This window comes from Littorina saxatilis, linkage group LG1, assembly GCF_037325665.1.
Source record: "Littorina saxatilis isolate snail1 linkage group LG1, US_GU_Lsax_2.0, whole genome shotgun sequence".
NCBI lineage: Eukaryota > Metazoa > Mollusca > Gastropoda > Littorinimorpha > Littorinidae > Littorina > Littorina saxatilis.
Window position 1 is genome coordinate 324,399 of NC_090245.1, and position 14,896 is coordinate 339,294.

At 43.9% G+C, this 14,896-nt stretch overlaps 2 protein-coding genes across 2 annotated transcripts in view; one reads left to right on the plus strand and one right to left on the minus strand.

Annotated features, from left to right (window-relative positions):
• Positions 1 to 9,372, minus strand: part of LOC138958947 (DNA replication complex GINS protein PSF3-like) — a 29,853-nt gene extending 20,481 nt beyond the window's left edge. The window contains exons 1-2 of the mRNA XM_070330296.1: positions 8,911 to 9,372; positions 2,655 to 2,929 (exon numbers count right to left, since the gene is read on the minus strand). Of these exons, the coding sequence (XP_070186397.1) occupies positions 2,655 to 2,929; positions 8,911 to 9,025 (390 nt within the window). The 5' untranslated portion in view covers positions 9,026 to 9,372. The remainder of the gene's footprint in view (positions 1 to 2,654; positions 2,930 to 8,910) is intronic.
• LOC138958861 (uncharacterized) overlaps positions 1 to 14,896 on the plus strand; it is a 316,763-nt gene that overhangs the window by 217,493 nt on the left and 84,374 nt on the right. The window lies entirely within an intron of this gene.

The window sequence follows — 14,896 nt, forward strand, 5'->3', positions numbered from 1 at the left end:
ACCCACCATGACAAGACTGACCTAGACATAAGGTACCCACCCTGCCCTAGACATAAGGTTAGCTAGTTAGTTAGCTGTTGCTTTTCGGGTCCAGCGGACCATAATAGGCCAAATCAGGACCCCAGACATAAGGTACCCACCATGACGAGACTGACCTAGACATAAGGTACCCACCATGACAAGACTGACCTAGACATAAGGTACCCACCCTGAAGTGACTGACCTAGACATAAGGTACCCACCAAGACAAGACTGACCTAGACATAAGGTACCCACCCTGACGAGACTGACCTAGACATAAGGTACCCACCCTGCCCTAGACATAAGGTACCCACCCTGCCCTACAAACTATCAAGCAGAAGCAGAAGCTCTCATGCAGGCCGCCTCCTTGGTTCAGGACTCCGCAGACCCTTGCTACCAAGTTGTCTTCCTCTCGGACGCCCTTTCAGTCCTTCAGGCCCTAGAGAACGACAAACTCCCACAGCTGGCCAAAGCATTACAGATGGTCAGACAAACCAGAAGAGTTGTCCTCCAGTGGATACCAGCACACTGTGGGATACCAGGAAATGAAAGGGCAGATGAGCTGGCGAAAGAAGGAGCCGTGGAAGACCAACCTGAAAACAGTGTCAGCTTTAGTGAGCAGAAGACAATCATCAAGGCATTGATGAGGCCAAGGACAAACAGAGATGACTACCACACAATGTCCAGAGAGCAGCAAGTCAACCTCATCAGGCTGCGTACTGGCCACAACAGGCTCAATGCTCACATGAACCGAAAGTTCAAGCTGGCGCCATCACCAACCTGTGCCTGCGGTCAAGAAGACCAAACAGCGGAACACATCTTACAGCGATGTCCCTTACTAGATGAGGAACGAAAAGAAGTGTGGCCGTCACCAACTCCCTTGCAGACCAAACTATACGGCAGTCGACAGGAGTTGGAGAAAACGACAACATTTATCACCAGTGCTGGACTGATTGTGTAACCTCTGCGAACGCCAAGAAGAAGAAGAAGATCCTGCCCTAGACATAAGGTACACACGATGACAAGACTGACCTAGACATAAGGTACCCACCATGACAAGACTGACCTAGACATAAGGTACCCACTCTGCCCTAGACATAAGGTTAGTTAGTTAGCTGTTGCTTTTCGGGTCCAGCGGACCATAATAGGCCAAATCAGGACCCCAGACATAAGGTACCCACCATGACGAGACTGACCTAGACATAAGGTACCCACCATGACAAGACTGACCTAGACATAAGGTACCCACCCTGAAGTGACTGACCCAGACATAAGGTACCCACCCTGCCCTAGACATAAGGTTAGTTAGTTAGCTGTTGCTTTTCGGGTCCAGCGGACCATAATAGGCCAAATCAGGACCCCAGACATAAGGTACCCACCATGACGAGACTGACCTAGACATAAGGTACCCACCATGACGAGACTGACCTAGACATAAGGTACCCACCATGACAAGACTGACCTAGACATAAGGTACCCACCCTGAGGTGACTGACCTAGACATAAGGTACCCACCATGACAAGACTGACCTAGACATAAGGTACCCACCCTGAATTGACTGACCTAGACATAAGGGTACCCACCCTGAGTTGATTGACCTAGACATAAGGTACCCACCCTGAATTGACTGACCTAAACATAAGGTACCCACCATGACAAGACTGACCTAGACATAAGGTACCCACCCTGCCCTAGACATAAGGTACTCACCCTGAAGTGACTGACCTAGACATAAGGTACCCACCCTGAAGTGACTGACCTAGACATAAGGCACCCACCCTGCCCTAGACATAAGGTACCCACCCTGACCTAGACATAAGGTACCCATCATGCCTTAGACATAAGGTACCCACCCTGAAGTGACTGACCCAGACATAAGGTACCCACCCTGAAGTGACTGACTTAGACATAAGGTACCCACCATGACAAGACTGACCTAGACATAAGGTACCCACCCTGAAGTGACTGACCTAGACATAAGGTACCCACCGTGCCCTAGACATAAGGTACCCACCCTGAAGTGACTGACCCAGACATAAGGTACCCACCCTGAAGTGACTGACCCAGACATAAGGTACCCACCATGACAAGACTGACCTAGACATAAGGTACCCACCATGACAAGACTGACCTAGACATAAGGTACCCACCATGACAAGACTGACCTAGACATAAGGTACCCATCCTGCCCTAGACATAAGGTACCCACCATGACAAGACTGACCTAGAAATAAGGTACCCACCCTGAAATAGACATAAGGTACCCACCCTGAAGTGACTGACCTAGACATAAGGCACCCACCCTGCCCTAGACATAAGGTACCCACCCTGACCTAGACATAAGGTACCCACCCTGCCCTAGACATAAGGTACCCACCCTGAAGTGACTGACCTAGACATAAGGTACCCACCCTGAAGTGACTGACCTAGACATAAGGTACCCACCATGACAAGACTGACCTAGAGATAAGGTACCCACCATGACAAGACTGACCTAGACATAAGGTACCCACCCTGCCCTAGACTGACTTAGACATAAGGTACCCATCCTGCCCTAGACATAAGGTACCCACCCTGAAGTGACTGACCTAGACATAAGGTACCCATCATGCCTTAGACATAAGGTACCCACCCTGACGAGACTGTTGGCCACATCGGAGGCCTGCGGGTGGTTGAAGGAGAGGAGGTGGGATCCGAACCCGTAGAAATAGGGCCCCAGCTTGTGCAGGTCGACCACGTTGGGGTCCGCCTTGAACACCTGGCGGTAGTTCTCTCTGTACGCGCGCGGCAACTCCACGGACACGATGTGGCGCCGACGACTGCAGAGAGATCCAGCCAGCCAGAAAGGGAGCTCTAGCTTGGTACCGGGTCTCAGGGTATCATCGTCACTGCTTAGATCCAGGTAGCCTGTCAACAAACACAATGTTAGAAAGGGAGCTCTAGCTTGGTACCGGGTCTCAGGGTATCGTTGTCACTGCTTAGATCCAGGTAGCCTGTCAACAAACACAATGTTAGAAAGGGAGCTCTAGCTTGGTACCGGGTCTCAGGGTATCGTCGTCACTGCTTAGATCCAGGTAGCCTGTCAACAGACACAATGTTAGAAAGGGAGCTCTAGCTTGGTACCGGGTCTCAGGGTATCGTCGTCACTGCTTAGATCCAGGTAGCCTGTCAACAGACACAATGTTAGAAAGGGAGCTCTAGCTTGGTACCGGGTCTCAGGGTATCATCGTCACTGCTTAGATCCAGGTAGCCTGTCAACAAACACAATGTTAGAAAGGGAGCTCTAGCTTGGTACCGGGTCTCAGGGTATCGTTGTCACTGCTTAGATCCAGGTAGCCTGTCAACAAACACAATGTTAGAAAGGGAGCTCTAGCTTGGTACCGGGTCTCAGGGTATCGTCGTCACTGCTTAGATCCAGGTAGCCTGTCAACAGACACAATGTTAGAAAGGGAGCTCTAGCTTGGTACCGGGTCTCAGGGTATCGTCGTCACTGCTTAGATCCAGGTAGCCTGTCAACAAACACAATGTTAGAAAGGGAGCTCTAGCTTGGTACCGGGTCTCAGGGTATCGTTGTCACTGCTTAGATCCAGGTAGCCTGTCAACAAACACAATGTTAGAAAGGGAGCTCTAGCTTGGTACCGGGTCTCAGGGTATCGTCGTCACTGCTTTGATCCAAGCAGCCTGTCAACAGTGGATATTATATTTACATTAGCCTGTGCCAAAATGTGATACCTTTCAATAATAATTTCTCTTCATGAAAACAGCAAGTTACTAATTCTTTCTTTATTTGGTGTTTAACGTCGTTTTCAACCACGAAGGGTTATATCGCGACGGGGAAAGGGGGAAGATGGGATAGAGCCACTTGTCAATTGTTTTTTGTTCACAAAAGCACTAATCAAAACTTTGCTCCAGGGGCTTGCAACGTAGTACAATATATTACCTTACTGGGAGAATGCAAGTTTCCAGTACAAAGGACTTAACATTTCTTACATACTGCTTGACTAAAATCTTTACAAAATTTGACTATAGTCTATACAAGAAACACTTAACAAGGGTAAAAGGAGAAACAAAATCCGTCAGTCGCCTCTTACGACATGCTGGGGAGCATCGGGTAAATTCTTTCTCGTCCCAACCAATATGGGACTCCCCCTAGCCCGCGGGGGGTAAGTTACTAATAGCACCATTCCTTCTTAAAGTAAATCCTTCTGTGAGATAATATAAAAACTGTCATCAGTTTTGAAAATTGTATAAGAATGCCCAAAAATGGCAAAATCGGACACTTTCACAATCACAGTGGGACTTTTGACACATAGCTACTTCATTGTTTTTTTTAAGAATACTTTTCATTTTTGAAATTTCAAAATATATATGTCGTGCCGAATTCAACATTTTGGCCCATTTCGCGTAATCGGCAAAACGCTGCCAACTCCGCAAAATCGGCAGCTTTTTGCCAAAAATGGCTTCTAAAATTTGCCCATTTTGCAAAATTGGCAGCCACTTTTTGGTTTTAAAGTTCTCAAATGCCTGCGATATCATCACACTTAGACAACTAGATACTCCAACGGATAGATATCGCAATAATCGCTCGTGCATTGCTGGAGTTATGCTCGACATAGACGATACCAAACATAGTAGGGAGGTAAAGCAATGTTAATGCAATGTTCTGGTGACACAAAAAGTAAGACTAAGAGACTGGCTGTTGCTTTTGCGAAATTTTTAGAAGCCTTTCCGCATTTTCGGCAAAACGCTGCCAATTTCATGTAATGGGCAGCGTTTTGCCGATTCGGCAATTCCGTGAATTTGGCACTACATTATATAATTACTGTGTCCTTATGTTATGATTGACCTTATGTTATGATTGACCTTATGTTATGATTGACCTTATGTTATGATTGACCATTTCCTTATAAAATTCACATTTTGTTTCCTTTGTTGAATTACAGTTTAAAACGATAGCTTTTATTCACACCTGCCTGAAAATAACTTAGTTGAAGGGCATCTGTAGTTAATTTAGGCTACAAAATAAAATATTTGTACTGTGTCCTCTTTTCAGAACCGTTACTAATTGACATACTATATCCTCAGCAGGCTGTTATGATTGACACACATAAGTCTAAAAATCACCCAAAAGCAGCATGTGTCTTGCTTCCCCTTTTGCATAGTTCCTGTGGTTGGTATTCTTTATTTAACAATTGATAAAGATTTCAATGTGGTGTCTTAATCAGTTAATGTCTTGTCGCAGCAGTTATTCATTGCTCGGGTCATTACATTTAGTCAAGTTATGACTAAATGTTTTAACATAGAGGGGGGAATCGAGACGAGGGTCGTGGTGTGTGTGTGTGTATGTGTGAGTGTGTGTGCGTGCATGCGTGTAGAGCGATTCAGACCAAACTACTGGACCGATCTTTATGAAATTTGACATGAAAGTTCCTGGGTATGATATCCCCATACGTTTTTTTCATTTTTTTGATAAATGTCTTTGATGACGTCATATCCGGCTTTTCGTGAAAGTTGAGGCGGCACTGTCACGCCCTCATTTTTCAACCAAATTGGTTGAAATTTTGGTCAAATATTGTTCGACGAAGCCCGGACTTCGGTATTGCATTTCAGCGTGGTGGCTTAAAAATTAATTAATGACTTTGGTCATTAAAAATCTGAAAATTGTAAAAAAAAAAATTTTTTTATAAAACGATCCAAATTTACGTTCATCTTATTCTCCATCATTTGCTGATTCCAAAAACATATAAATATGTTATATTTGAATTAAAAACAAGCTCTGAAAATTAAATATATAAAAATTATTATCAAAATGTTTTTTTCGAAATCAATTTAAAAACACTTTCATCTTATTCCTTGTCGGTTCCTGATTCCAAAAACATATAGATATGATCTGTTTGGATTAAAAACACGCTCAGAAAGTTAAAACGAAGAGAGGTACAGAAAAGCGTGCTATCCTTCTCAGCGCAACGAATACCCCGCTCTTCTTGTCAATTCCACTGGCACTGCCTTTGCCACGGGCGGTGGAGTGACGATGCTACGAGTATACGGTCTTGCTGCGTTGCGTTGCGTTCAGTTTCATTCTGTGAGTTCGACAGCTACTTGACTAAATGTTGTATTTTCGCCTTACGCGACTTGTTTTACAGTTGACACACACAAATTCAAAACTCATCCTGTGTATGTTCTTCCTGGCTCACAAGTTACTTATTACAAATTTTGTCTAAAATTACATCAATCTAAGGCCCAAAAAAAAAAAGGTCTGTTTACGGTAACATAGGCCCAAACAATAGGGTCGGTAGGTCGGGATTTTTTTTTTCTCCAAAAAACCATATTTTTATGTTATTTTGCAAAATTAAAAAATTTTTTTTTTCTTTCCCCAAATGCCAAAAAAAATCTAGGGTCGCGCGAAAAAAATAGGGTCGGTCGGGTTACCGTAAACAGACTATTTTTTTTGGGGCCTAAATCAGAAAAGTCTGCAGAATTCATTGCATACCTTCTTTTTAAAAACATTCATTGCTGTAACAAGCATTATGGTCGGAAACACAGGAGTGATGTTCATTTAAACTAAATGGTGTAAGATTAAGAATTGTTGCAAATTAATTCTTAATATATTTTTGATCAGACCACTGCTGAAAATCATTTGCATCTTGAAAATTCCTGATTTAAGTTATGGCTTGCTGCTAAACAGAGCCAAATTGATGAACATGTCATTTTGGCGTAAGATGACTGTGTTATGAACAGCATTTTTAAATCAGACATTTGCCAACCTGGGCCTGAATGCATAGCCCCTCCATACTTTTAGGATTTCATAGCGCTGTGGAGCGCATAGCTATGAAACGCACTATAGAACTCAGCGGTCCGCATGCATGAGGTCAAATAGTGCCTGCAATAGCTAAGACTAAGAGCGGCTCTATTTTTAACACGTAGATAATGGAAGGGATTCCCCATCATCCTGTGTCTCTGCGCATGCGTCAAGCTTTGTGATGCTTCGCGGCGGGTCAGTTTTACACCATTTGCCGCAGACAGTTTGGAAAGCCCGTCTCCTGATAAAACTTGGGTTTCGTGGTTTGGAAACTATATCCATTCCGGTACCCTCGCCATAAAGACCTGTATAAGTCACTCTCTTGCTGGATCTGCATGTTGTGTTTGATGTTATAAATTCCCGTATTATTATTATTATTATTATCATTATTATTATGTACCGCGATCAGTTCACCACACACATCTTGAAAAGATCCGCACGCGTAAAAACTGACCCAAAGTCAAGATAACCCGCAGAACCGGCGGCAATGCACCCTTTCCATTCGGCAGTTCGAGTTGCTCTTACAGTTCATCCGTGATTGCAAGAATGTCCTGCCGACGAAAGCGGAATTTTCTGTACAGTTCCACGTCGTCGTAACGATTCAGTGGATGTAGGCGGTCAAGAAAGATCCGGTTGCTTCTCAAATTTTTTCTCATCCTGAATCGGCATGAAAGCAGCCGCCATTTTAAACGCTCCAATAGCCGGTTCCATAACTCTTATTGGAAGGAGGGGCCTGCTATAACTTTATGGATGGCATAAGGCTCTATGCGCGGTCCATGCATTAGAAATAAGAGACTTTATGGAGTCCACAGACTTTATTGCAGTGACGTCATCAATTTAGGCTCCTATGGAGGGGCTATGCATTCCGGTCCTGTACTGTTCTATCCACCATGGGAACACTTCATTTATGAAGCCTCTTGGCTTTCACAACCGAAAAGTGTCGGATGAAAAAGAAATACTGAGGAAATAAGCAAAAATGTTTTGGTGTTACTGTGATATGTTCAATTTCAGACAGTGTTATGAACTGCAAGCCCACTGATGTAACTTCGTTACTTGTCTTGTACTTGGTGATTTTTCCCTTTCTAGTGGTCTGCTAATGATAGGTTTTTCTTTAGTACTGTAGTTGGCCTCAATTGATCCAGGAGAATTTATAAGCACTTTTACGTTTGTGATAGAAATGAATACATGTTCATAACCTTACACAGCAACTAAGCAGCCCTGAAAAGTGGAAGCGGCATATAAACATGAAACTGGTGAGTAGAAATGTTCATCTACTCACCAAATGCGAGCAAAGTTGCTGAAACAAGTGGTTGGTTTGGCGAGTAAAATTTGCTCTCTGGCTGGTAAATTTTGAGAAGCACTAGCCTCCCCATTGTTTGGACTTTGTTTTAGGGCTGGCAAGCTGACTGTTAACTTCCTTTTAAGTTATGAACTGTCAACATAAATTTCGTTGTATCTGCTTTTCTCAATTTCTGTATTTCTTTCTTGAACTTGAACTTGCGATGTTTAAGGCCTTAGGCCTGTTCATCGATCCTGTCGAATAGTACTCCAATAACACTTTTGTTGGTGGCATGCGCGGGTGGTTATTGGTAGCACGTTGGCGAGAATTTCTCTGGTCTGTCTGCCCAGAAATTGTCCAGCCTTCCTTTGAAACTGTTCACTGATGGTGCTGTCACAACTGTTTCTGGCAGACTGTTCCAGTGAGGAATCACCCTTTCTGCGAAGAAGCAGCTCCGAACGTTCAGCCTACAAAATGGTTTATACAACTTGAGGCTGTTTCCCCTAGTGTCTTTGGTTTCGGCCAGCTGGAAATTCGGGTTGCCTGTGTCGTAGATCCCATGCATATACTTGTAGAGGTCGATCATGCCACCTCGGAGACGCCTGTGTTCTATCTGAACGTGTATTTTTTTCATGCCATCTTTACCCATTTTGTTTATTATCATTATTAATATTAAAGACCTCTGTGACAATCATGACATGACTTTGCACCAACGCCAGTTATCTGGATGCAGCAATTAACGTACTAATTCAGAAAGTAACTTGAAAGACTAACAGTAACACTCTCCGACTTGACACACAGTAACCTTACCAAGTCGATGGATCGGCATTTCTACTTTGCATGGCAGCTTCTCCTGCGTTGAAAGGATATCGCCCAGACTGAAATACTCCTCGGACGCTTTGGCACTGGCAGAAGACTGCGACATTGTGAAATGACAAACTTGTGACAGCGCTGTAAACTTCGGATTAAGCGCCCAACCGGAAGTGGCAAATGTTGCGCGTTAGTGAGCAGTTAGCCCCCTTGTATCGTCTGCTTGTGTATACATAATGCTCTTTTTGCCTTACCTATTACATTATTTTGTTGTGTCATGAAAACACGATACGAATTGCAATTTTTATATAGAATTCCTATTTCATGAGAAAAGTATGGCAAAAGCAAGTTAAATCATCTGAAGAGTACAAAGCCACATTCATAATCATTGAGCATTAAAATGCTATGTTCCTATTTTGTTCATTTCCATATTTGCTGCTGAGTTTCCGGTATCAAGCAACACACGTGGTAAGTTTGTTTACGTTCTTTTGTTCCTCAACCTTGGCTTGATATGAACCTTGGATGGTCATTGCTTGGGGTGTGAATTTGTCAAGGATGCGGAATCACATTCGCTCGCGGCGAGTAGACATATGTTGCTTGGCGAGTAAAGTAGTGGTAGCCAACCAGAACCAGGAACAACGCATGCATCACACAAGGCGTGACAAGAACATGGGTTGATTAAAATCAAGAGGGGCTGATATTTCCTTTTTTGGCAGGCAGTGACCCCAGGTAAGTCTGCACTTTGATGTGGTTCTATCATTTCATTACACATTCACTAGCTTCTGTTTTGATCTGTGCATAAACCACAACATGCGTTCATACTGAAAAAGGTCTGGAAAAATAGACAGTGTAGCTTATGCGATCGTAACTTTGTCTGTCTGTGCGTTTGTGCGTGTGTTTGTGCGTGTGTATGTCTGTGGTAGAAACTTTAACATTTCGTCATTTGAAGACGTCACATTATGGCGTAAGAGGGTTAGACGTCACGCGAAGGAATTACTGAAAGTCTCGGTCATTGTTTTTTGAGCGGGCCGAGACTAGTTGGCAGTCGTGTCGTAGATTGTTGACACTCTCTCTCTCTCTCTCTCTCTCTCTCTCTCTCTCTCTCTCTCTCTCTCTCTCTCTCTCTCTCTCTCTCTCTCTCTCTCTCTCTCTCTCTCTCTCTTTATTTTGCACCCACTGACTTTTTTTTTCCCGGGGCAGCATGCCCCTGGACCCCCCCCCCCCCCCCCCTAGTAGTCTGAAAGTGATATAAAATTCTATATATATATATATTTCATGACAATACCAGCTTGTTGTGATCCCTTTTTAATGCCTGAAAAAGAAATAGATTTGCTTTCAAATGAGCACCAGATTGCTTCATTTTGTATGTATTTTGGGGCCATGTTTGAATCCAATTTTAAGGCTCAGATAGCCCCAGATTGCACCAAATTGCACCCTTGAAAAAAAAAAAATTCGGGGGGGCATGCCCCCGGACCCCTCTAGAAGTCTTGGCGCTACGCGCCTGCGGAACTTGCCGCTACGCGCCTTCGAATTTTTTTCAGGTTTTTTTCTTTCAGTTTTCATGCCTGAAACAGGGAACTGTCATGGTTTGTGTGGACTATAGGGATGAGTCTGTCTAAACAGGGCACTGTCATACTTTGTGAGGATTATAGGGATGAGTCTGTGTCTAAACAGGGCACTGTGATGGTTTGTGTGGACTATAGGGATGAGTCTCTGTCTAAACAGGGCACTGTCATGGTTTGTGTGGATTATAGGGATGAGTCTCTGTCTAAACAGGGCACTGTCATGGTTTGTGTGGACTATAGGAATGAGTCTCTGTCTAAACAGGGCACTGTCATGGTTTGTGTGGACTATAGGGATGAGTCTCTGTCTAAACAGTGAACTGTCATGGTTTGTGTGGACTATAGGAATGAGTCTCTGTCTAAACAGGGCACTGTCATGGTTTGTGTGGACTATAGGGATGAGTCTCTGTCTAAACAGGGCACTGTCATGGTTTGTGTGGATTATAGGGATGAGTCTCTGTCTAAACAGGGCACTGTCATGGTTTGTGTGGATTATAGGGATGAGTCTCTGTCTAAACAGGGCACTGTGATGGTTTGTGTGGACTATAGGGATGAGTCTGTCTAAACAGGGCACTGTCATACTTTGTGAGGATTATAGGGATGAGTCTCTGTCTAAACAGGGCACTGTTAATACTTTGTGTGGACTATAGGGATGGGTCTCTGTCTAAACAGGGCACTGTTAATACTTTGTGTGGACTATAGGGATGGGTCTCTGTCTAAACAGGGCACTGTCATACTTTGTGTGGACTATAGGGATGAGTCTCTGTCTAAACAGGGCACTGTGATGGTTTGTGTGGACTATAGGGATGAGTCTCTGTCTAAACAGGGCACTGTCATGGTTTGTGTGGATTATAGGGATGGTTCTCTGTCTAAACAGGGCACTGTCATGGTTTGTGTGGATTATAGGGATGAGTCTCTGTCTAAACAGGGCACTGTCATGGTTTGTGTGGACTATAGGGATGAGTCTCTGTCTAAACAGGGCACTGTGATGGTTTGTGTGGATTATAGGGATGAGTCTCTGTCTAAACAGGGCACTGTGATGGTTTGTGTGGACTATAGGGATGAGTCTCTGTCTAAACAGGGCACTGTCATGGTTTGTGTGGACTATAGGGATGAGTCTCTGTCTAAACAGGGCACTGTCATGGTTTGTGTGGATTATAGGGATGAGTCTCTGTCTAAACAGGGCACTGTCATGGTTTGTGTGGACTATAGGGATGAGTCTCTGTCTAAACAGTGAACTGTGATGGTTTGTGTGGACTATAGGAATGAGTCTCTGTCTAAACAGGGCACTGTCATGGTTTGTGTGGACTATAGGGATGAGTCTCTGTCTAAACAGGGCACTGTCACGGTTTGTGTGGACTATAGGAATGAGTCTCTGTCTAAACAGTGAACTGTCATGGTTTGTGTGGACTATAGGGATGAGTCTCTGTCTAAACAGGGCACTGTCATGGTTTGTGTGGACTATAGGAATGAGTCTCTGTCTAAACAGTGAACTGTCATGGTTTGTGTGGACTATAGGGATGAGTCTCTGTCTGAACAGGGCACTGTGATGGTTTGTGTGGATTATAGGGATGAGTCTCTGTCTGAACAGGGCACTGTCTTAATAATAATAATAATAATAATAATGATTATTTATACGCGCACACCTTCCCAAAGGGAAGCTCGTGGCGTTTACAAAGGCGCTTCATGCATACACTCGTACATAACAATCTCACAACCTTACATTCCACACAATCAACCGTACAAATAATAATAATAATAAAACAAGTACAAAATAAAGGATAATAAAGCAAATATCTAACTGTACATTATTAAAAACTCTAAAAGAATATTATACATCGGTACCAAACATTTTGTACAAGGTGAAGTAACTGCTTCTCACTGATCAGCAGAAAAGGCGGATCGGAAAAGGTGGGTCTTGAGGGAGCTTTTGAACTGGGTCGGGGTGTCAGAATCACGGACAGAGAGAGGCAGGCTATTCCAGGTTACAGGGCCGATGTAGGAGAAGGAACGTTGTCCTTGAGTTTTCTTATCGCGTCGGGGAACTTTGAGCATTTTTGTGTCAGCAGATGAACGGAGGGATCTAGAAGGAGTGTAGACTGTGAGAATTTCTGTGAGTGCGTGTGGTGCAGTTTGGTTGAAGACGTTGTAACACATACTACTAAGTTTATAATCTATCTGTCTTAACAGAGCACTGTTAATACTTTGTGTTGATTATAGGGATGAGTCTCTGTCTAAACAGAGCACTGTTAATACTTTGTGTAGATTATAGGGATAAGTCTCTGTCTAAACAGGGCACTGTTAATACTTTGTGTGGATTATAGGGATGGGTCTCTGTCTAAACAGGGCACTGTTAATACTTTGTGTGGATTATAGGGATGAGTCTCTGTCTAAACAGGGCACTGTGATGGTTTGTGTGGACTATAGGGATGAGTCTCTGTCTAAACAGGGCACTGTGATGGTTTGTGTGGATTATAGGGATGAGTCTCTGTCTAAACAGGGCACTGTGATGGTTTGTGTGGATTATAGGGATGAGTATCTGTCTAAACAGGGCACTCCCTGTGATGGTTTGTGTGGATTATAGGGATGAGTCTCTGTCTAAACAGGGCACTGTCATGGTTTGTGTGGATTATAGGGATGAGTCTCTGTCTAAACAGGGCACTGTGATGGTTTGTGTGGATTATAGGGATGAGTCTCTGTCTAAACAGGGCACTGTCATGGTTTGTGTGAATTATAGGGATGAGTCTCTGTCTAAACAGGGCACTGTCATGGTTTGTGTGGATTATAGGGATGAGTCTCTGTCTAAACAGGGCACTGTGATGGTTTGTGTGGATTATAGGGATGAGTCTCTGTCTAAACAGGGCACTGTCATGGTTTGTGTGGATTATAGGGATGAGTCTCTGTCTAAACAGGGCACTGTCATGGTTTGTGTGGACTATAGGGATGGGTCTCTGTCTAAACAGGGCACTGTCATACTTTGTGTGGACTATAGGGATGAGTCTCTGTCTAAACAGGGCACTGTCATGGTTTGTGTGGACTATAGGGATGGGTCTCTGTCTAAACAGGGCACTGTGATGGTTTGTGTGGATTATAGGGATGAGTCTCTGTCTAAACAGGGCACTGTGATACTTTGTGTGGATTATAGGGATGAGTCTCTGTCTAAACAGGGCACTGTGATACTTTGTGTGAATTAAAGGGATGGGTCTCTGTCTAAACAGGGCACTGTTAATACTTTGTGTGGATTATAGGGATGGGTCTCTGTCTAAACAGGGCACTGCGATGGTTTGTGTGGATTATAGGGATGAGTCTGGGATGAGTCTCTGTCTAAACAGGGCACTGTGATGGTTTGTGTGGATTATAGGGATGAGTCTCTGTCTAAACAGGGCACTGTCATACTTTGTGTGGATTATAGGGATGAGTCTCTGTCTAAACAGGGCACTGTGATGGTTTGTGTGGACTATAGGATGTGGATTATAGGGATGAGTCTCTGTCTAAACAGGGCACTGTGATGGTTTGTGTGGACTATAGGGATGAGTCTCTGTCTAAACAGGGCACTGTCATGGTTTGTGTGGATTATAGGGATGAGTCTCTGTCTAAACAGGGCACTGTGATGGTTTGTGTGGATTATAGGGATGAGTCTCTGTCTAAACAGGGCACTGTCATACTTTGTGTGGATTATAGGGATGAGTCTCTGTCTAAACAGGGCACTGTGATGGTTTGTGTGGACTATAGGATGTGGATTATAGGGATGAGTCTCTGTCTAAACAGGGCACTGTCATGGTTTGTGTGGACTATAGGGATGAGTCTCTGTCTAAACAGGGCACTGTGATGGTTTGTGTGGACTATAGGGATGAGTCTCTGTCTAAACAGGGCACTGTTAATACTTTGTGTGGACTATAGGGATGGGTCTCTGTCTAAACATGGCACTGTTAATACTTTGTGTGGATTATAGGGATGAGTCTCTGTCTAAACAGGGCACTGTTAATACTTTGTGTGGATTATAGGGATGAGTCTCTGTCTAAACAGGGCACTGTTAATACTTTGTGTGGATTATAGGGATGAGTCTCTGTCTAAACAGGGCACTGTTAATACTTTGTGTGGATTATAGGGATGAGTCTCTGTCTAAACAGGGCACTGTTAATACTTTGTGTGGACTATAGGGATGAGTCTCTGTCTAAACAGGGCACTGTGATGGTTTGTGTGGACTATAGGGATGGGTCTCTGTCTAAACAGGGCACTGTGATGGTTTGTGTGGACTATAGGGATGAGTCTCTGTCTAAACAGGGCACTGTTAATACTTTGTGTGGACTATAGGGATGGGTCTCTGTCTAAACATGGCACTGTGATGGTTTGTGTGGACTATAGGGATGAGTCTCTGTCTAAACAGGGCACTGTTAATACTTTGTGTGGATTATAGGGATGGG